Source organism: Mustela lutreola, chromosome 4 (assembly GCF_030435805.1).
Source record: "Mustela lutreola isolate mMusLut2 chromosome 4, mMusLut2.pri, whole genome shotgun sequence".
NCBI classification, from domain to species: domain Eukaryota; kingdom Metazoa; phylum Chordata; class Mammalia; order Carnivora; family Mustelidae; genus Mustela; species Mustela lutreola.
The window spans coordinates 90,231,767-90,252,802 of NC_081293.1; the positions used below are offsets into that span (position 1 = coordinate 90,231,767).

A 21,036-nucleotide genomic window follows, 5' to 3' on the forward strand; every position below is an offset into this window, starting at 1 on the left:
ACACCTGAAGTAACCCTAAAGAAAATTACATTAAAATATTACCATACCTTACAAAAGTTAGACTTAAGTCTGCTTTTGTAAACATCTATTCTGGTGTTACATTGTAATAGTGAGGCTTCCTAGTAGATTGTGGGTACTTAAGCAAAAAAAAATTTTTTGTGTACACAAAAAAACCAGTTAAAAGACAGAGCTTTGATTATCAGACATAATTCTCAGTAAGATAATATATGTTGTTATGTATATATAATATATACTCAAAACAGAATATAATACTGTCTACAAGTAGATTGTCCGCATTGTTATGGGCTGGATTGTGTCTCCCAAATTCATATGCTGAAGCCCTAACCCCATGCACCTCAGAATGTGACAGTATTTGAAGATAAGTTCTTTAAAGAGGTAACTAGAGGAAATGAGGTCATTAGGGAGAGCCCTAATCCAATACAATTATTGTCCTTACAAGAAGAGGAGAGGAGGACAAGGGCAAGTGCAAAGGGAAGACCATGTGAAGACAGGAAGAAACAGCCAGAGGGGAGTCGAGAAGCCTCTGAAGGAATAACTCTGTTGATACCTTGATCTTGGCCCTCTAGCCTCCAGATCTGTGAGAAAATATATTCCTGTTATTGAAGTCGCCCAGTCTGTGGTACTTTGTTATAGCAACTCCAGCAAAATAATCCACACATTTCACAAACCAGGGGATTCAAAGTTGGAGAAGTAAAATGACGTGCACAGGTGTGTGACACTATTGGGCTCAAATGTGGGTTCATCTGACCAGAAAGCTGTCTCCTGCACCCCACCCCCAACAGAACATGCTCTGGGGAAATAATAAATAGTAACTATTGCTCCCCACTAATGAAGTAACTTTACATCCCTCCATCCCCTGCCACCCAAATGTTCTCCACAGTCCTTTGCAGAGCAAGTAAGGGATGCCTCCATGGTTTCCAACTTCCACTATGGACTATGAGAATTTGTTACCTTGTTTCCAAAACATGACTATAAAAGCTTCACACATTTCAGAGGATCCAAGAGAACATTTTTGTTCCTAAGATAAACAAACATGTTGACTGGAGTTTCATTTTTAGTGAAAGTGGAGCCCCAAACTCCCTATTGCCATGCCTTTAATGAGCTTGGAACGCACATGGATTTTATCAGGCAGAATGAACTCTGGGCAGGTCTGTTTACTGGAACAACCAGATCAATGTGCTGATCCAGCGGGTGTGCTGGACAAAGAAAAGCAGACTGTTTGGTTCCAGGCTGTGTGTTGAGGACACTCCCCCATGATTGGCCCAGACTTTGTCTCAACGTTGGTAATCCCTTCCTTCCCTGACATTCAACCCAGAACCAGAAATCAATGAAGCAATTAGATTGTAAATAGGGTAGGTAGCCACAGTGCCATATTGTGTTTATTATTGGCTGCCTTATAAATAAAGGAGACAAGGAGTGTTTCAAATTCAAAAGGGGCCAAATGATTTCCCATGCAAGGAGATGGTAGGCACCCATGTAGATAAGCTCTTACTCATGTAGGTGGTGCCCTTAGCATTTACTTTTCCATTTCTCCCTTCCCAGCTTCTGGTATTTGGTCTTACTTAATATTTATAGCTTTTAAAATTCATCTTTTTTTTTTTTTTTTTTTAAAAACCACCAAACCAAATTGATTGCCTAATGCCCTCTTATCCTTCATCCATGTGCTGTTGAAACTCTCCAACATCTCTAGACAGCACTTCTCTCTGAACTCCAGCCTTACATATTCAACAGTCTACTTAATATGTGTGCTCGGACATCTCATAAGCAACTCAACGTCATAGGTACAAATCAAATTCCTAATCTTTCTCCTTGAACCAGCCACATGGAGTCTCCTTATCTTAGTTAATGACAACTTCAGTTCATCAGGCTATGATCCTTGAAATTGTCTTGCCTCCTTGTGTACCCTCAAACCCAAGACCCAATGCACCAGGAAGATCATGCTGGCCCTACGTTCAAGGCATGTCCAAAACCTTCCCTCCACCGCCTCTGCACTTCTGGTCAAGTCCTTCATCTCCTAATTGGTCTCCCCACTCCCTTTGCCTTTGACAGTTGCTTTTCATCTGTAGCCCCAGGGGTCCTGGGAGCCTAAGTCAGATGAGGCTACTACCCATCTCAGTTCCAGGAGCTCCCAGGCTCATGCAGACTTGATACCACATCTACTATGGCCCATGTGTGTTTCCCTTTTTTCATTTCTTCTATGTCCTGGTCATGGAAGATGATCGCTAACATTTTCCTAGGCACATGAAGCTCCTTGCTGCTTCTCTGTCCGGCTGACAGAGTCCCTGGTAGCAGGGGTTTTGCTCTTTGTTATTCCTTTGCCTAGAATTCTCCTTCCCCATTCCATGATGACTCAAACTAGCTCACTAAGACTCACACGATAAAATGTTCCTTCCCCAGACACCCAAACACTTAGTGACATCCATCCTTCAAAGTCTGCTCAGATATAACCTGTGTGAGGCATTTTCTGACTACCTGATTAAAACACTCCCCGTCCCATTCCCTTTCCCTGTTTTTCCACCTCTACGGTGCTTCTCATCCTCTGACATGATACACAATTCACCTATTTTGGTTGCAGCTCTGTGAAGGAGTGGTTTGTGTCTCTTGTGCTGATTGACATATCCTCAACCACTATAAGCCTTGCATGCAGTGGGTGCTTAATAAATACTTGCTACATGAGTGAATTAATGTAATTCCACCTATGCAATTTCTCTTAGATAGGAAAGTCCCAACTGCCTGGGAAGAAAGGATACACCCATGGTGGCTTGAGAAAATTCCCTTTGAATTCATCTAAATCTAGTGGGTGTTGTTTTTGAAGTTCCCTCTGAAGATAAGGTAAAGTTTTCATTTCTATCAAATATGTATGATTTGGAGGCTCTTCCTTCACTAGGTTGATCTCCATTCTTTTAGACATTAAATATACCCCTTGATACATGGAAGCATTCAGCAGATAGAGACCAAAGTCCACCAAACCAAATTGATTGCCTTCATTTCCTTTCCCGGAACAAAGCAAAGTTACCCATTTTTGGTTGGTAGTTTTTGAGTCTCTTCTTCTTTGATAGTCTTTCTCTGCATTTTATTTGATTTCATTTTATTTTATTTTAGTTGCTTTTGAACTCTCAGGACTACCATTATAAGGATTAAGGGAAAAGAAAACTAATATTTTTAATCAGTCAAATCCTTCCTGCTGCTCCTATCCATCTTTTGGGTTATTTCAGATTGATGACTTTGAAGACACTCCCTTAGGATATGTGATAGGAATTCACTCTGCATTCTCAAGTCCCTAAGGGCAGAGTTCAAATTCTTTAGAAAGGAGATTCCCAATAGCAACTGGGCCCAGTCTGTATTCCTAGGAAGGAAGAGCCCAGAAGCCTTTCTCACCTAGTTCTCCCCAAATCCGGTTCACTGCTATGCTTGGTCAGGTGCAGAGCTCTGGGAGTCAGATTTGGAATCCTTCCCAGTGAAACTGTGCACCTTTCTTTGCCCTTTATGTCTGTGGAGCCCGTGGGAGCTAAGAGCTATCTGTGAGGGATGAGAATACCAAGGAAGGCTCTTCCCAAGGTGGTGAGCTCAGAGGCCAGAATTATAGCAACACCTCGAGCTGTACCTACAAAGAACCTTATGATTTAATTAGGTAAAGATTTAATTAGTGGAAAGGGCTCTCCAGACAGGGATAACTCTATAAAATACATTTTTGTAAAAAATTTATTTTTTATTTGAGAGGAGGGAGCACAAGCAGGAGGGAAGGGTCAGAGGGACAAGTAGACCCCTCACTGAGCACAGAGCCCATGGATGGGCTCCATTCCAGGACCCTGAGATCATGGCCTGAGGCAAAGTCCTAAGTTTAACTGACTGAGCCACCCAGATGCCCCTAAAATATTTTTTTAAAATTTTATTTATTTATGTGATGGACAGAGATCACAAGTAGGCAGAGAGGCAGGCAGAGACAGAGGAGGAAGCAGGCTCCCCGCTGAGCAGAGAGCCTAATATGGGGCTCCATCCCAGGACCCTGGGATCATGACCTGAGCCAAAGGCAGGGACTTTAATCCACTGAGCCACCCAGGTGACCCAACCCCTAAAATATTTTTAATGTGACTTAAAACTTTCCAATTTTGACTGATTAGAAAGCCATCTGAATTAATGAAATTTTAGAATTACAGAAAAAATTTTAAAACAAAATATTTGATCATATATTACAATAAACATAATATATAATTTTATATGATGTATAAAATATATATTTTATATAGTATATAATATAATGTACCATATATTAAAGATATATAATATTTAATATACCATACATATAATATATATTATAATATCACATATAATACTTGATCAAAATATTTGATCAAGTCCTTAAGTTAACAAAGGGACTCAATCAATGTTTATGGAATTAATTTAATGAATAGATAAAAAGTAGTTTTAAATTCACAATAGGACAGTCCTTTTATTTCAGAATTGCTGGCCTGGGTGATTACACTTGTCGGGAAATGGTGACATGGTCAGTTCTTATCTTCGAGGTGGCTAAAAAATTAGAGGAGGTCATAAAAATACATGTTTATAAAAAATAAAAAAAATTAGAGGAGGTCAAGGTTTTGCAATAGCTAAGAGGAGTTTCTAAAGAGTTCTTATCATTTCTAAGGATTTGGACAGCTGGAAAATGTTTGACCTGGGGAGGCTCTGTGATATGTGTTTGTGGAGGCAAGGTGGAAGTGTATCAGTTGCTGCAAAGGTCTGGGAAGGAGGCTTTTTCTACCTAAAGGGTCAGAACAGCTGGGAGGGCAAATCCAGAATGTTGCCCTAGGTCTGAGGGAATTGGTGTTGCTCATCAATGGCAGAGTTGCAACAGCTGGGAAGACCCAGAACTGGGGGTTTTAAAGAGGAAGAGAAACCAAGACCAAGTGGGGGGAAAGGTGCCTGTGGCATATCTCAGCCTGCCTTGCGTGGCATTTGTTTAGGACACGGGTGGCTCTTCCAGCCTTTCTTCTCTAGGAAGCTCTTGGTGCCAAGTTGCCTGTCATCCCTCTAGCCCTTCCTGGTGCTCTCATTTCCCTCCAGGAACTTATGTCTATAAAATGCCATTCACCTCTTTCACAACAATCCTGCTGGACCAGTTCAGTTTGTTAAAAATACAAAAACACCCACAAACAGCACTGGTAGAAGATGACGCCTTTATTAAAAATAACTATTAGGGATGTAAATAATGTACAGTAGTACTTCATGCTATGTGCAAAAGTTTTGTATAAATAGGGTTTCGGCCAATCAAACCACATTGAAATTTTCCTATAAGAGTTTGCTATTTCATTCAAAAGGTCTACGATATGTAGAAGCACCGTGCCAGGCTAAAGCAAACAGTTTTTGAAAATGCAAATAACTGTCAGTCTTATTACACCTACAATTTGTAGGTGTAAATATATATATTTTTAAGATTCTGTTTATTCATTTGAGAAAGATACAGACACAGAGAGAGAGAGAGAGAGAGAGAGAGAGAGCACAAGCAGGGGGAGAGGCAGAGTGAGAGGGAGAAGCAGACTCCCTGCAAAGCAGGGCTCAGAGCAGGGAGTCTGATGTGGGACTCAACTCCAGGACTCAGAGATCATGACCTGAGCAGAAGGCAGATAACCATCTGAGCCACCCTGGGTGTCTCAGGTTTGAATATTTTCAATCATTATAATATAATGAAATACATTAAAGGGAATAAAACAAATAAATGGTATAATTAATTAGTGTAAAGTGAACACCTGTGTAACCACCACTCAGAACATACCTGAACATCAGAAACCCCTATGGCCCTTCTCCTTCCCAAATGTAACAATAATCCTCAATTACCCTGACATATAGTACTGTTTAGTTTTTCTTGCTTTTAACCTTTTATACATCAAATCAGATAGTTTATGCTTTTTTGTATCTGGCTTCTTTCACTCCTCATTATGTTAGTGAGGTTTGTTAGTGTTGTATTTATCTGCAGTTCATTCATTTTCTTGGCTGAATAGTGTAACATAAATTCCAAAATCAACTCATCTATTTTACAGTTTTAACACTTAGATTGTTTCCAGTTTTGAGTTCTTATAAAATGGCTATTGCATGCACGGGTACATGCCCAGAAATGCATGGTACAAACGGAGAGCTGTAAGCTCTGGGAGTTGAATCCAAGACAAAGCACCCTCCTTATTGTCTTTCCTGGGAACCATGTGTCCCCATGGCAAAGTTATAAGATGGCAAAGTTATAAGATGCAAAGTTGGCAAAGTTCTGGCAAAGTTGGTAAAGTTATAAGATGCAAGCACATTGGATCCTTGAGTCACCACTTGGAAGGAGCTGCCTTGGTGCAGCCATTATGAAATCAATACAGAGTTCCCTCAAAAAATTATAGAACTTCCATATATCTGGCAATCTTACTGGTGAGTGTTTATCCAAAGAAAATGAAAACACAGTGCAAAAAGATAACTGTGTCTCCATATTCATTGCGGCATTATTTATAATAATTGAGACATGGAAGCAAGTTAGGTGTCCTTTGGTGAGTGAATGGATAAAGAAAATGTGTCATATCCGGGCGCCTGGGTGGCTCAGTGGGTTAAGCCGCTGCCTTCGGCTCAGGGTCCTAGGATCGAGTCCCGCATCGGGCTCTCTGCTCTGCAGGGAGCCTGCTTCCCTCTCTCTCTCTGCCTGCCTCTCCATCTACTTGTGATTTCTCTCTGTCAAATAAATACATAAAATCTTTAAAAAAAAGAAAATGTGTCATATATATACACAATTAAATATTACTCAGCGGTCAGAAAGAATGAAATCTTTGTGACAGCATGGGTGGACTTAGAGGGCATTTTGCTAAGTGAAATAAGTCAGACAGTGAAAGACAAATATTGTGTGATCTCACTTAGATGTGGAATCTAAACAAACAAACAAACAAACCCAAACAAACAAAAAACAAACAAGTTCACAGATACAGAGAACAGATTGGTGGTTGCAAGAGGTGGGGGTGGGTTGGGTTGGGAGAAAAGGGTGAATTTTTTTTCAGTTTAAATAAATTGAATAAAACCTTTTTTTTTTTTTTTAACGGGCTATAGGATACAAAAACTAACATATGGCCAGATGTAGGGGTAGAGCAAAATTTTGTATAGCCTAAATCTTACTAAATTTGAGGGCCTTCTTTAGAGAAAAAATAACCTATTAGAAAATTAGGTATAAAAATAAATATTTATTTGAAAAGAGAAATGCATCACAAACTATAAATCTTAAAAGGTCAACATATACCATAAACTTCAAGAAAAATCCACAAGAAAACATTTTTTTAAAGATTTTTTATTTATTTATTTGACAGACAGAGATTATAACTAGGCAGAGAGGGAGGAAGGGAAGCAGGCTCCCTGCCAAGCAGAGACCCTGATGTGGGGCTTGATCCCAGGACCCTGGGATCATGGCCTAAGCCAAAGGCAGAGGCTTTAACCCACTGAGCCACCCAGGTGCCCCTCACAAGAAAACATTTTAATAAACTGTCTGATATACCTCCCCACACTGTTTTCCAACATTTTTTAGCTGCATATCCTTTTCTTCCAATTTTACTGAGGTAGAGTTGACAATTAAAAATTGTGTATATCTAAGGTATACAACCTGATAATTTGATACATAGATACATTGTGAAATATTCACCCCCATCAAGGCAATTAACATCATTCATCATCTCACACAGTTACCCTGGTGTGGTGCCTGTGGCGAGAAATTGAAGCTCTACCCTCTTAGCAAATTTCAAGTATATGATACAATGTTGTTAATTATAGTTACATAGTTGTACAGGAGATCTGTGGAACTTAACTTATCTTGTGTAACTGAAACTTTGTGCCCCTTGAGCAACATCTCCCCTTTTCCCCACTACCAGCATACCCTTCACTTTTGTAATTAGGTGATATATCTTCCACAGAGGAATGGGAATGTACTACACGTTGCAGGTGAACTTGCTGTTTGCGATCCCGGTACAGGTTTTTGTCCTCACAGACATAGGAAATCCTATCTATTCTATTTAATGTGATTTCCTCCAGAAAGGTATGATGCATTTGTAATCATCTGTGCTGCATTTAGAGTACATTCCTGATAGGAGAGAACTCCCATTTTGATGGGGTGTAGTGGAGAGATTCAAAGGCTCTCTAGGACTCAACACTCCCAAGACGGTGTTTTATGATGTAAAAAATTGCCACAGACTAGCTTCTAGCTCTGTCCATCTCAAAACCTGTTGTTACTCCTTTGCTACTGGAATGCTTCCAGTGCTGGGGAAGGGAGGACTGTTCAGGTGGACACCAACCCGACAGACGGTGTAGGTGTGTCATTGGTAGCCCTTTGTACTGCTGGACGGCTAGGAATAACGTTATACATAGGAACTATCAAACCACATAAATACATCCCATGGGGTCAGAGCTAGCCAGGGGCCTGAGGGCTAAAACATAAAAGGATACCCATTTTTAAGGTCATGCAAATGCAAGGTTGGCCTCCCTAAATTTTGCTCCCTTGGTACTTCCCTTACCTCACCCTCATCTTGGCTCTGTGTCCATTAATCACAAACAAAATGTGTCTCCAACTTCACTTTCCTTGATTAAAAAGTTCACAGCCACTTCAAAGCTGCTCAGTATAATGGGGAGTTAGAGTTGAGACAATGGACTTAACTGGTAGTGATCAAAATATGTTATTTTGGGGCACCCATGTGGTTCAGTCAGTTAAGCATCTGCCTTTAGCTCAGGTCATAATCTCAGGGTCCTTTGGAGCCCGGATTTGGGATCCCAGAAAGCAGATCCCTTTGGGAGTCTGCTTCTCCCTCCCCCTCTGTTCTTCTCTGTTGCTCGTGCTCTTGCTCTCTCAAATAAATAAATGAAAAATATTTTAAAAATGTTATTTTGCAAAATTTACAATTCACATTGCCAGGGCCCTTAGGGCCTTGGAAGGGGCTCTCTGCAAGTGAGGGGCCCTGAGTTCATGTACCTAGCCTCTTGATAAATTGACTTCCCCATTCCCACGTGGTCATACTTCCAAGACTGAGTTTATCACACCAGCTTATTTTTGCTTTCAGGAAATCAGTTAAGAGCTTAGTCTCTGATCACTAAATTCTACATCTGAAAGTAATATTACACTGTATGTGTGTGTGTGTGTGTGTGTGTTTTTACACTGTATGTTAACTAACTGGAATTTAAATTAAAAACTGGAAGAAAAAAGAAAAGAAAAGAAAAAGAACTGGATCTCTGGAGCTAGACTATTTGGGTTTGCATCTTGTCACTGCCACTTTATGTGTTGGTGAACCCTGAGCACTTTTTCAATTTGTCCGTGCCTGAGATTTTCTCATCTGCAAAATGGATATAAGTAATGTTAAGACAAGAGGAATTAGTTCAGGCAGAGTGCTTACAGCAAAGTGTCTGGCCCATAAAGGCTCAAGATGTATTGGCTATTGCTGTTACTGCTACTGTTGTTTAGCATTAGTATTCAAGTTAGTAATATGTGCTGCTTCTCAAACCACACTGTGAACCCCGATGAGACCAACTAGACCTAGAGAGGCTTCACTGTCTTCTGAATGGACTGTTTGCTAAATGTAGGAGGAAGGCAGAGAGGAAGAAGTCAGAAGTAAATGGAATTCCCGACCCCGCTCCATTAATATTAATGTCACCAAATTTATTTAAGGAAAAGAAGAAATTTGTTCTATAAATTAATTTGCTGGCTCATGGCAAACCAAACGAGCATTAACACTGGACCTGACATCATTGTGCTCCCAGATGATAGCAGATAAATTATTTTAGCAGAAAAATCACAGGACGGGCTGTAGGCCGACTTTAAAAGTTGCCTTTTAATTCAGTCTCCTGCAGACACGTCCCCAGCACACTTCGTTTCCCCTTGGGTGGAGCACTCTGGTCAGCAAGGGGCCCCGGAGCACAGGCTGCGACCGAGAAGAGGAGGCGGGGAGCGAGGGGAGCAGGAGGAAGCTCAGGCTTCCCTGCCCGCGTGGGCGCAACAAGGCGGAACTGGCGGTGGAGTCGGTCCCAGCGCTGGGGGTGGGGGTGGGGATGCCGCCCTCGGCCACCCAGCTCCTCCAGGCGCCACGCCCCAGGACGGGTGTTCGGGGTCCTTCCCCGGAGCGGGCGTCCGCTGCCCTTGCGACTGCCCGCAGCCGCCGTCCGCGCTCCCCTCTAGTCCCGCGTAGCACCGCCTCCCGCCCGGGGCTGCAGGGGCCCGGCGCGCAGGCTGGGGGCGCTGTGGCCTCGGCGCGGGGACGGAGCGGATGGGCCGGCCCCGCCTCTTTCCCCTCCCCGCCCGCCCCCCACGCATAGTGTCGCCGGGAAGCCGGGAGGAGACCGAGCGCTCGAGCTCCACGGCGCTCGGCCCGCAGTCCTCTGCCCGCGCTGAGCAGAGCCAGGTGGCGCCGCCCGAGCCCGGAGCCGCGACCGTCCCCGACCGCCTTTGTCTGGGAGCGTGCGGCCTGGAAGCGCGGCTCTCGGGGTCCCGGCCCGCGGCCACAGCGCCCGGTGACAGCTCTTCCCTCCCGGAGGGCTCCGGGACGGAGGGGCGGTGGGGTCGGGCCCTGCTCGCCCGCGCCTGCACGCCCGAGCGCGCGCCCCGATGCCCCCGCAGCAGAGGGACCCCGCATTCCCCGGCAGCTGCGAGGCGCCGCCCGTTCCGCCGCGCCGGGAGCGCGGGGCGCGCGGGGGGCGCGGGCCCGGGGCGCCGGGGGGCCGGGGGCGCGCGGGCGGTGCCGAGGGGCGCGGCGTCAAGTGCGTGCTTGTCGGCGACGGCGCTGTGGGCAAGACCAGCCTGGTGGTGAGCTACACCACCAACGGCTACCCCACCGAGTACATCCCCACCGCCTTCGACAACTTCTCGGGTGAGCCGGGCCGGGTGGCGCTCCCGGCGCGGGGGCGCGTGGCCGCAGAGTCGGCCGGCGCGGAGCCGAGGGCCGGGGCGCCGCGAGGAGGGAGCGCGGCGCGGGGGTCGCGGGTCCCCGAGGAGGCTGCGGGGTCGGCCGGGTTCCGGCTGTCGGACGCGGACCCGGCGCGGAGCGCAGGACCTTTCCCGAGCCTCGGGGACGGGCCGCGCGCGGGGCCACCCGAGGGAGCGCGGGGCCACCCGAGGGAGCGCGGGGCAACGGGAATCCCGGGACCGGAGCCCGGCGGAGGGGGCGGGGGACGGGAGACCAGAGCCTGTGCGGAAAGAAACGAGACGGCAATTTAGTAACAATCAGGTGGAGTTCAGGTGGCCCGGTCAGTGGGCTGCGTAGGAAAGTTTCGTCAGGTCGTCGTTGCTGGCGCCGCTGCCGAGTTTCAGTGGGAAGGTGCCCCGCAGGTGCCATTACCTGGGGCCCCTGAGAGCCAGTGCCTTTCCTTTCCGTGGCTTCCCTCACAGGGGGCGTCTCCGCTTTGAAGAGCCACAGAGAGGGCAGGAAATAGTTGATTTAGTGAGAACAGCACCCAGGTCTCAGGTTTGGATTCCAGCTGGAGAGTACACGCGATTTCTTCTGGGTCCCCCTCCCGTGCTCCCACTTTCATGTCCCCCATTGGCTCCGTTTCTGATTCTTACTGTCTTTTCCGAGTCTCTCTGAGCTGTTTACAGCTCTTATGTATGGTGTGCTGTTATTTTTTGGTTGGTGGAAACAAAGATAAAGGATTTTTCAGGTCTTTTTGAAATTTCCTAAAGTTAAAACCCACAGAAGCTAATGCGAAGCACTCTGTCTTGCTCTTAAAGAACCAAAAAAAAAAAAAAAAAAAAAACCACAAACCCAACTTCTTGACCTCGAAAATCCCATGGCAAGGGCTTGCTTTCTTCCACTGTGTCTAAGGTACCCTTCATGAAACTGCTACACTAATGGGTTTCCACGCAGTTTTTTTTTTTTTTTTCCCCCTCCCAGCTGACTAGTGTAAATATTAAAAGCCACTTAGAAAGTTGTGCTGAGACCCACCTGCGTGATTAATTCAACTAGAAACCTCCAGGCTGTGCCCAGATGCAGGCCTCTGCCCCTTACCCCATCCCAGTGGAAAGGTGGGCAGGCTTTGTTCTGTGTTAATCCTCCCTTTGAGCTGACACTGTGAGATAAGCAGTGCCCTCTTCTATAAACAGGACAATGCAGGCAGCCTGTGTTTGCTCATGTTCTCAAAACAAGCTACAATTTTATCATAAACCATGAAGTCTTGGAACGTTTCCCAAGGGAAAACAGAATTATTTGTGAGGTTTTCCACTGAATTAAAACAGCAAGATTGGTTCCTATTTACACCCCCCAGTGTTGTTTTTAGGCTTTTTGAAACAAGTGTGATAGGAAAATAAATCTTCCGGGGCTGGGCAAAAAGGGTAGGCCTTTCTGGGGTGCGCCCTCAAACGGCTCAGGGATTGCAGCTTCAACCCTAGCCAGGCAGTGAATTGCTAGTCCTGGAGGGTTTGTAAACAAAAATGCCTCCATGGGGGTCTCCTTGTTTTAGGCAAGTCTTTAATTCATGAGGGGACCCAGAATAGCTGAAGGGTAGTTGCAGCTGAAACCATTATTTTCCTGAAAGGGGTTAAAAGACACCCCCTGATCCTTATTTTTGTCTTGTTTTTCAGCTGTGGTGTCTGTGGATGGGCGGCCTGTGAGACTCCAGCTCTGCGACACGGCTGGACAGGTTAGTGGCTCATCATGGCTCAGTGCTGGGAAGGGAAGTGGCCTTTGAGAGGCCTCAGAATAACCTCCATCCATAACTGGGTTGTTCTAAAGCCTCATGAAGTGGTCCCAGCCCTGCCCTTCTCAGAGGGTGGTGGGCAGGGGGCGAGAGCTCTGAGCTCCTAAAGCAGCTTTTGGCTCAGCTTTGCATGGTCAGGACTGGGGGACAACAAGGTCAAGATCAGGAGTTCTTAAAGGAGTTTCTGATCTTAATTACTGCCTTGTTTTTATTAAAGAGTGTCAATGATGCTTTGTGTTCATTTCTCAAAGTAAGCTGGTGATAGGATCATTTTATTAGAGGTCAACAAGAAAACTATTAAATTTACTCAAGAAAAAGATGGAGTTTTTTTAAAAAAAAGATTTTATTTATTTATTTTAGAGAGAGAGAGAGAAAAAGAGCATGGTGGCGGGGGGCAGAGGGAGAGGGAGAGAGAATCTTAAGCAGACCCCACAGTGAGCATGGAGCTGGACATGGGGGTCAATCCCAGAACCCTGAGATCATGACCCTGAGCTGAAATCAGGAGCCAGACACTCAGCCAACTGCACCATCCAGGCACCTGCCCCCCACCCCGTCCACCTGCAAGAGAAATGGATTGATGTCACTGGGTAACTATTTCCCTCCCTAAGCCGTGGTTGGAATCACTAGGGCCACCCCCTTCCTTTGAAGCAGAGAAGGAGTGGTCGAAGCTCCCTGAGCCGGGGGAGTGAATGAGCCTGGACGCAGTCTCTCCAAATCTTGTCTCAAGGGTCAGGCACTTGGATGACTCACCCAGGGAGGGATGGGTCCTGGGGTGTGCCCTGATGAGCTCCAAGGACTCCTCATTGGCCAATTGTCCCCTGGCACGGTGCTGGTCGCTGAGGTTTCCTTGTTCTCTGGGAGAACCCAGGGTGCCGTGTCTTGAGTTTGTCAGTTGGTCAGCATGGAGTCTTTCCTGTCCGCACTAGAGTTAGAGCAAATGTGGAGGGGCCCTCTGTAGGCGCGTGAAGCCACCTCACTTTCTGAGGCATTGTCACGTGGCCGTCTGTGTGTAAAAAGCCGGCTTTCCAGGATTCCCAAGCGTCTCATCCAGATGGCTTCCCTACCCTGGGATAGCAAATTCACAGGTTTATTTCTCAGAACTCAAGGTGCCACAAGACTGGGAAGCTTTGGTGCCCATCTCAGTGCTGGTTTGGCGGTGAGTGGTGGCCTTGCGTGTCCTGTCCCCTCTGTCCCGGAGCATCTCCACTTGCCCCTTCAGTGGCAGCAGAGAAAAGCAAACACACTGTGTATCTTCCTGCCTGTGGGAGGGAAAACTTAAAAAGAACACTGCTCTTCTAATATGGAATCTTTCCGAATACCCTTCTGGTATTTGTTATGAAAACTTAACTGCTTTGTATAAAGTAAGAATCTTTTTCCTACCACGTGTCTGACTTTCTGATCTTGGAAATGAGGTCAGAGTCCCCTGTCGATAAATGTAGGTGTTCCTGCTAATGCAAGAAGGGGTAGCTGAGCAGCCCAAGAATAAGACCGTGGACAGGAAGCCCAGGAGGCATGGTTCCTGGGGACCCTTGAGAGAAGAAGCAGGCATATCAGTGCATACCCTGCCCATGAATGGGGGTTCCCCTGTTAGTGGTTGACTCCTGTCACAGACATGGCTTCCTGATTTGGGCTTCGAGGCCTAGGGCCTGCATGGTGCCTGGCACTGAGCAGGGCTTAATCAGGGTTTATAATGCAGACATGTAATGGAGTGCTGGGTCCTGGGGAATGCCACCTTATGCCCTGGCCTGCCCCTCAGGAGACTTAAAGTTTGTAGGGAACATAAGCCAGTTGGTAGAACTTGTGAAAGAAAGCAGGGAAGTGCCATAAGGAGGAAGGCAGTGTGGACTTGGGGTGCAAGACAGGGTCTGGGAGAAAAACCACTGGGCCATTTTGAAAGGGCATAGGACTATCACCAGAAAAACTTTGTGGAAATGATCCTGAATTATTGAGGCAGAGTTCGATTTTTTCCTTAAGATGGTCTGTTTAAAAGTTGGGAAGCACAGGAAGAATTTTGGAGATACTTCCATGAAAAAAGTTTATAATAGGGAAATAAAAGGACTTTGGTGCAAGTTGTTAAGTTTTAGTTTATTTGGAAATTATTCTTCTGGCCTCCTGGTGATGTTCTCATTGAGTTTTACTGTATTTTTAAACTGCTGTATTAGTAAAGTATACCTTACTATGTAATGAATGAATAAACCAATTTCAAGAACTATGAAAAGTATACAACTGGTAAGATAAGATTGTTTTTTTCCTCTACTCCCCAAGTATCCATTAGGACTTATTTCGACTAATAGCAAAGCCAGTCAGAGTAGTAGTTCTTTCCTACCTTCCTTATTCCTTAGCCCAGATCTGATAAACAGCCTTTTAAGGGACTTGATTGGACACCTGTTATATTTCCCTAATGTTGACTCACTCAGTGAAACACCCTCCTCCTCCGGGCAGTCTCTGGGCAGTCCTCTGGATAGCCTTGTGGGCTTAAAGTGACTTTTGTAACTTGTTTCCAGCTCCAGGGGAGCATGAGCACAGGTAGTCCTCACTGGGGCCCAATTGCAGATTTCAGATGGAAGATCAGAGCAAGAATATGGCTCTACTGGCTATATTTAAATATATATATGTAAATATTTATACTTATATATGTTTATATATTATATTCATTTATATTTATTATATTTTATAATATATAATATATACATATATATTTATATTTATTTTATTTTTATATTTATATAAATATATATATATTTATATATACATATATATTTAAATATAGCCAGTAGAGCCATATTCTTGCTCTGAACTTCCATATATATGTGTGTGTGTGTATAAACTAGAAATTGCTCCGAGCTTCCGTGTGTGTGTGTGTGTGTGTGTACACACACACACACACATACACACTAGAAATTGCTTTTTGTGCCTTTAGGTTTTCTTGTTAGGGAGGTAGGTGAGCCCAGAAAATTTTAAAAGGAGTTTTTAACACTGGACTCACAGTCTTACTCAAGTGAAAATAGATCAGAGACTGAGGACTTGGAGAACATACCTTTGGCATAAGAGAAGGGGACCATCACTGAAATAGGAGAAGGTGACTATGGCATTGCCAGGAGAAGCTGAAAATTCTTCCACCTTTTGACCTATGAGGCACTTGGAAAAATCCATGCTAAAAAAACCAAAAACTCATATTGGAGCTTGACCAACACTACCATCCAGTGGCTTGTCTGCCATGCCCTGTCCCTGACTGAATTCCGTATGTCATCCCCACAGACCTGGCAGGTGCCTGCTGATCCCTGGGCCACAGACTACCTCTCCTGGAGGGGACATTCCAGTGGGCCTTGTCATGCACGTGCTTGCTGTGTTGATTTCAGCAAATAGCTAAGGTTTCTGGTCAGGCAGTGAGGAGGACGGCTTGATTTCTGCTGGGCTCCCTGAACCCTTTAGCCAGAATCTTAGAGGTCCAGGGAGCCTGATTTCCAAAGCCCTGTCACAAGGCCCAGCCCCTGAGCTTGCCTTTTTTTTTTATTGGTAATGTAACCCTAGCTCGCTGGGCAGGGCCAAGGGTGACTGGCTTCCAACAGTGAGCTGCTGCTGTCCGAGGGAGTTGACCTTCCGCAGGGCTCGGTTTTGTGCTTTCTCTGAGGCCTCAGAGAACAGAGGCAATGTTTTATAGCAAGATCTTCTTTGCTGGGCCATCATTGACCTGGTGGAGTTTCTGTGTTGATTCTTTCAGCACGAAGTTGGCACTATCTTTTTAACCATTGTGCATCGAAGTCTGACAAGTGGCATAGACAAAACACCTGAGCCTTTGAGCTGGTTGACTTTAGTGCTGTTAGTCCATTGTTACTGTGCAGTGGAAAAACGGAGCCTCCAAGAAAGAAAGTGCCTTCAAGTAAAACAGATCCAGGTTTCCTTTGTACCTGCAGAACAGCCACAGATGCAGAATCCTCTGCACTTAACTAGGAGTTGGTAAACGATCAGAGTATGCCAACGGTGTTCTGAGACCTGGATGACATTCCACTTTTTCATGTCGTTAGGAAGATACCTGTCATAGGACACTTGTGTGAGGCTGGCACCCACAGGTAGAAATTATATTTTACTTTATTCGTTTTTTATTTTTTAAAAGTTTTATTTTATTTATTTAATTTTAAAGGTTTTATTTATTTATTTGACAGAGATCACAAGTAGGCAGAGAGGCAGGCAGAGAGAGAGGGGGAAGCAGGCTCCCCACTGAGCAGAGAGCCTGATGTGGGGCTGGATCCCAAGACCCTGGGATCATGACCTGAGCCAAAGGCAGAGTCTTTAACCCATTGAGCCACCCAGATGCCCCTAAAAGTTTTATTTTTTAACTTTTTAAAAAATAATATTTGTACCTGATGTAGGGCTTGAACTCACAACCTTGAGATCAAGCATAGTATGTCTTCTGACTGAGCCAACCAGTTCCCCCTAGTCCCTGATAGAAATTTTAAATAGGGATGAGATGATGTAAATATTTTCCTATGAGAGAGTTGAGTGAAAACTTTCAGTTCAATGATTGGGTCATGGTAGGCGACTATGAAGAAATGCTGATTTGGAGACACACATTCCTACAGGGACTGAGGACAGCAGGTTTGTCTGTCTGTGGCCAAATCCCCAGGGCCTACACGGTGCCCAGAGGCCAGCATGCATCTCTGTTGAGTGGATGACCTTGGCAGGTATTTAGCAAAATGATGCTTCGTTGTTAGGATGAACTGTCATTATTCCATCCAGTTCTCGATACCCAGAGTAGGGTGGGTATGCCCGTTCTTGGGTCCTTTATCAGCCCAAAGCACGCTGCATGGAGGCCCCTGCTATTTGCGGGGAAAAAAGAAGGGAAAGGAAGTTCACAAAAGAAGAAAGGAGGGAGAACAAGAGATCAAGCAAAAACAAAGAGGTATATCGAGCAAGAATGAGAATGTGTCAGCCAATGTGACATTGCGAGTCACATTGTCTTAGGTGACTTTGAGAGGCATAGGCTCTCTGCACTGCCAAGGAGAAGCCCATCAGAGGTTGTCAGCTCCAATTCTGGGTCTGTCCTTGTGTCTGATTGACATCATTCAGTGGCCTGTGCCTGCCCTAAGTGTGTGTGGTGCAGATGGGACAAGGCTGTCGTGAGGACAGGCAGGGCTGGATTCTTCAAGAGAGAGCTGGGTTAGTCTGGGGATCTGGGGTCAGACGGAGACTTGGGGATCCTTGTGACTGCTGCCTTGATTTTAGAAGAGTAGCTAGATTCCAGATTTGGAAGAGTAAAGCTAGGTTACTCTAAGCTGAAGCCTCGAGAAAGGAAATTTGATTTTCATAATTCACCTACTATCAGTGCTTTTTCTGTGGTAAGTTGCCAGAGGGCCGTGGCACTGGTGCAAATGTCGAACGCCTGGGGCAGGTTTGGGGGCCTGGCGGTGCAGGAGCCCTGCACAGGTAAGCAGCAGCATCGCCTTCTGAGGCCCTGGCCTGTCCCTCCATAATCGGACCTGGCAGACCCTTTCAAGAAAAAACAGTAAAGTGGTCTCTTTGCCGATGAGATTCGATTGAAGAGGTAACTCTCGGCTGCTCTGATTGGTTGCAGGATGAGTTCGACAAACTCAGGCCTCTTTGCTACACCAACACGGACATCTTTCTTCTGTGCTTCAGTGTGGTGAGCCCCTCCTCCTTCCAGAACGTCAGTGAGAAGTGGGTGCCAGAGATTCGATGCCACTGTCCCAAAGCCCCCATCATCCTCGTGGGGACTCAGTCGGATCTCCGAGAAGACGTCAAGGTCCTCATCGAGCTGGACAAATGCAAAGAGAAGCCAGTGCCCGAAGAGGCGGCCAAGCTGTGTGCCGAGGAAATCAAAGCTGCCTCTTACATTGAGTGTTCAGCCTTGACTCAGAAAAACCTCAAGGAGGTCTTTGATGCTGCCATCGTCGCAGGTATCCAGTACTCGGACACTCAGCAGCAGCCAAAGAAGTCCAAAAGCAGGACTCCAGACAAAATGAAAAACCTCTCCAAGTCCTGGTGGAAAAAGTACTGCTGTTTCGTATGATGCCGGCCGGGCACCTGACGGGTGGACTTAGACGGCGTCCGCGGTAGAAGCTATATTAGCTGAAGGACCCCTGTCATCGTGTAGGAGCCGTAGAGACAACGTGCGCACGCACGTGTGTGTATGCGTGTGTGTATGCGTGTGTGTGTGTGCACGCGTGTGTATCATAGCTGGAGTCTCAATTTATGTCTTCTCTCTTGTCTTTGATATTCTTGTGTGTTTGAGCTTAGGGACGAGCTAATCATTAATTACGCAAGATGTTTTTGAAGTCAGTGGAGCATTTTTTGTTAACTCTGGAAACATAGAGCTCTAGACCTCTGCATTAATTTATATCTAATTTGAAAAAGATGCCTCAAATCTGGGTGTCAAGAATGAAATCTTTTTTTTTTTTTGCTGTGTTATAATGGACCGAAGAACACAAGAAGAAAATGGTGTGGTTAACCCTCGTCCCTTGACCAAGGGCTCCTTCCTGTGAGTGCGTTACGGCCCCTGGCCAACTATGGTGAAAATCACTCTTAGCTATGAGACTCCACACACTTTTAAAAAACTTTTTTAAGGAACTAAAATCTGAGGGGGGAAAAAAAAGAGAGACCTCTGCCTCCCAAGACCTCAAACCAGTCACTTTTGTCATAGGTGAATACCTGATTGCTTCCAATTGAATATCAACCTGCAGAGAATGTGCTACTGGACTCTGGCACTGGATACACCGGAAAGAAAAAGTTGTTCGTTGGGATTTTTCATTCTTAGACCAGTCGTGTTGACATCATACTAACATAGCCAACATGCCTTGTGGAGTAAAGCAAGTATTAGAAGCTCTTATGTTTCCTGTGGGGAGTGACTCGTGTTGAGATCAGAATGTGATATTTGCTTGTTTGTGTGCGTGCACCAAACTGCCTGAATCCCTGGTGGTTAGAACACTAGGGAACATCTATCGGAATTGTCTTAAAACTTCCATACTGTTTAACTTAGCCCACCTGCAGGGATGTGGACATGCTTGAAAGGCCTGCAGCAAGCATTTTAAGAGACAAGGTATACTTTTTTCCCCTTAAGTCAGCTGAAATGTACACACACACACACACACACACACATACATGCATATGGCTGTATTTGCTGCTGATTCAGACTTTTAAACAGTTAATGAAAAAAACCCAGCCACAAAAACAGATGTGAGGGAAGCTCAGCTTCCTCTTTTTCTTACTTTTTTGAACAGATCTCTTTCTGATTGTATCCCTTTCAGATATGATTTTAAGTATACCTTGACACAGTTTTGAGACCATCTTAAAACACGAACATCTCTTAAAACCCGTTTTAAACCTGAATGTCTCTTGAAACCTGTTAAAACCACCAGTTAAAGCCACAGATGCCTTTGAAGGACCTGGCAGAGACCAGGGCTAGGAGTCAGAGGGCCCCCCAGGGGGCGGGGGACCACAGCTCCCCTTCTTGGCTGCCTCCTTGCTGGGGGACAGCCAGGAAACCATGTACTTGTGAAACATTTGTGTTCTTCAAGGTGACAGTTTCTAGGGCTTCATCTTTCGGAGAAAAAAAATCCCCTATCAGCAGAGTAAGTTTTTCTTTACTTCATGACCGCTGTGATTCTGAGATGCCAAAAGGTGGCCTAACCTGTGACTTACAACGTCTGGTTGCGCTGGGTCAAGCAGAGTTACCAAAATCAACTCGGCAACTAGGGAAACTTCCGTAGAGCCGGTGGATAGAAGTCTTACCTTTCTGTCGGTCTTGTGTTGTCTTTTTTATATTTAAAAAAGCAAATTTGTGTTTTCCTATAGAAGAAGTAAAAGATTGAGTTCGGGGCTTCTTTGATTTCTGTTAGTAAATAAAATTAACTGGTTTCTCTGTTGAAAAACAAAAATACTTGTATTGGTCACTATTTATTTTTCTTCGGCTAGCCGTCCTAGTTTCCCAAAGCGTCTAGTTCTAGCCTGAGTGAGTAAGATGACGTCATGTGCCGAAATGCTCCAAACAGATGCTAAGCTGGGCTGCCCGGCTCACCTGCTTCCCAGGCTGGGCTCTGCCTGCTCTGGGTGCAGCGATAGGAGTGGCGGGAGAGCTACTGGGTGAGTAATTTTAAATAGTACTTTTGTGGGGCGCCTGGGTGGCTCAGTGGGTTAAGCTGCTGCCTTCGGCTCAGGTCATGATCTCAGGGTCCTGGGATCGAGCCCCGCATCGGGCTCTCTGCTCAGCGGGGAGCCTGCTTCCTCCTCTCTCTCTCTGCCTGCCTCTCTGCCTGCTTGTGATTTCTCTCTGTCATATAAATAAATAAAATCTTAAAAAAATAAATAAATAAATAGTACTTTTGTATT

The 21,036-nt window shown here is 45.3% G+C and overlaps 1 protein-coding gene across 1 annotated transcript; it reads left to right on the forward strand.

The window, feature by feature from the left end:
• Nucleotides 1–10,294: 10,294 nt before the first annotated feature.
• Nucleotides 10,295–19,445, forward strand: RHOU (ras homolog family member U). Its single transcript, XM_059170512.1, has 3 exons — nt 10,295–10,871; nt 12,578–12,636; nt 18,266–19,445. The coding sequence occupies exons 1-3, from the start codon at nt 10,610–10,612 to the stop codon at nt 18,719–18,721; spliced, it is 777 nt and encodes a 258-aa protein (XP_059026495.1). The 5' UTR covers nt 10,295–10,609; the 3' UTR covers nt 18,722–19,445.
• Nucleotides 19,446–21,036: the final 1,591 nt, after the last annotated feature.

Coding starts and splice junctions, on each gene's coding strand:
- RHOU (XM_059170512.1), top strand. CDS start 10,610: ATGCCCCCGCAGCAGAGGGACCCCGCATTCCCCGGCAGCTGCGAGGCG. Junction 10,872..12,577: donor CGCCTTCGACAACTTCTCGG/GTGAGCCGGGCC, acceptor CTTGTTTTTCAG/CTGTGGTGTCTGTGGATGGG. Junction 12,637..18,265: donor TCTGCGACACGGCTGGACAG/GTTAGTGGCTCA, acceptor GATTGGTTGCAG/GATGAGTTCGACAAACTCAG.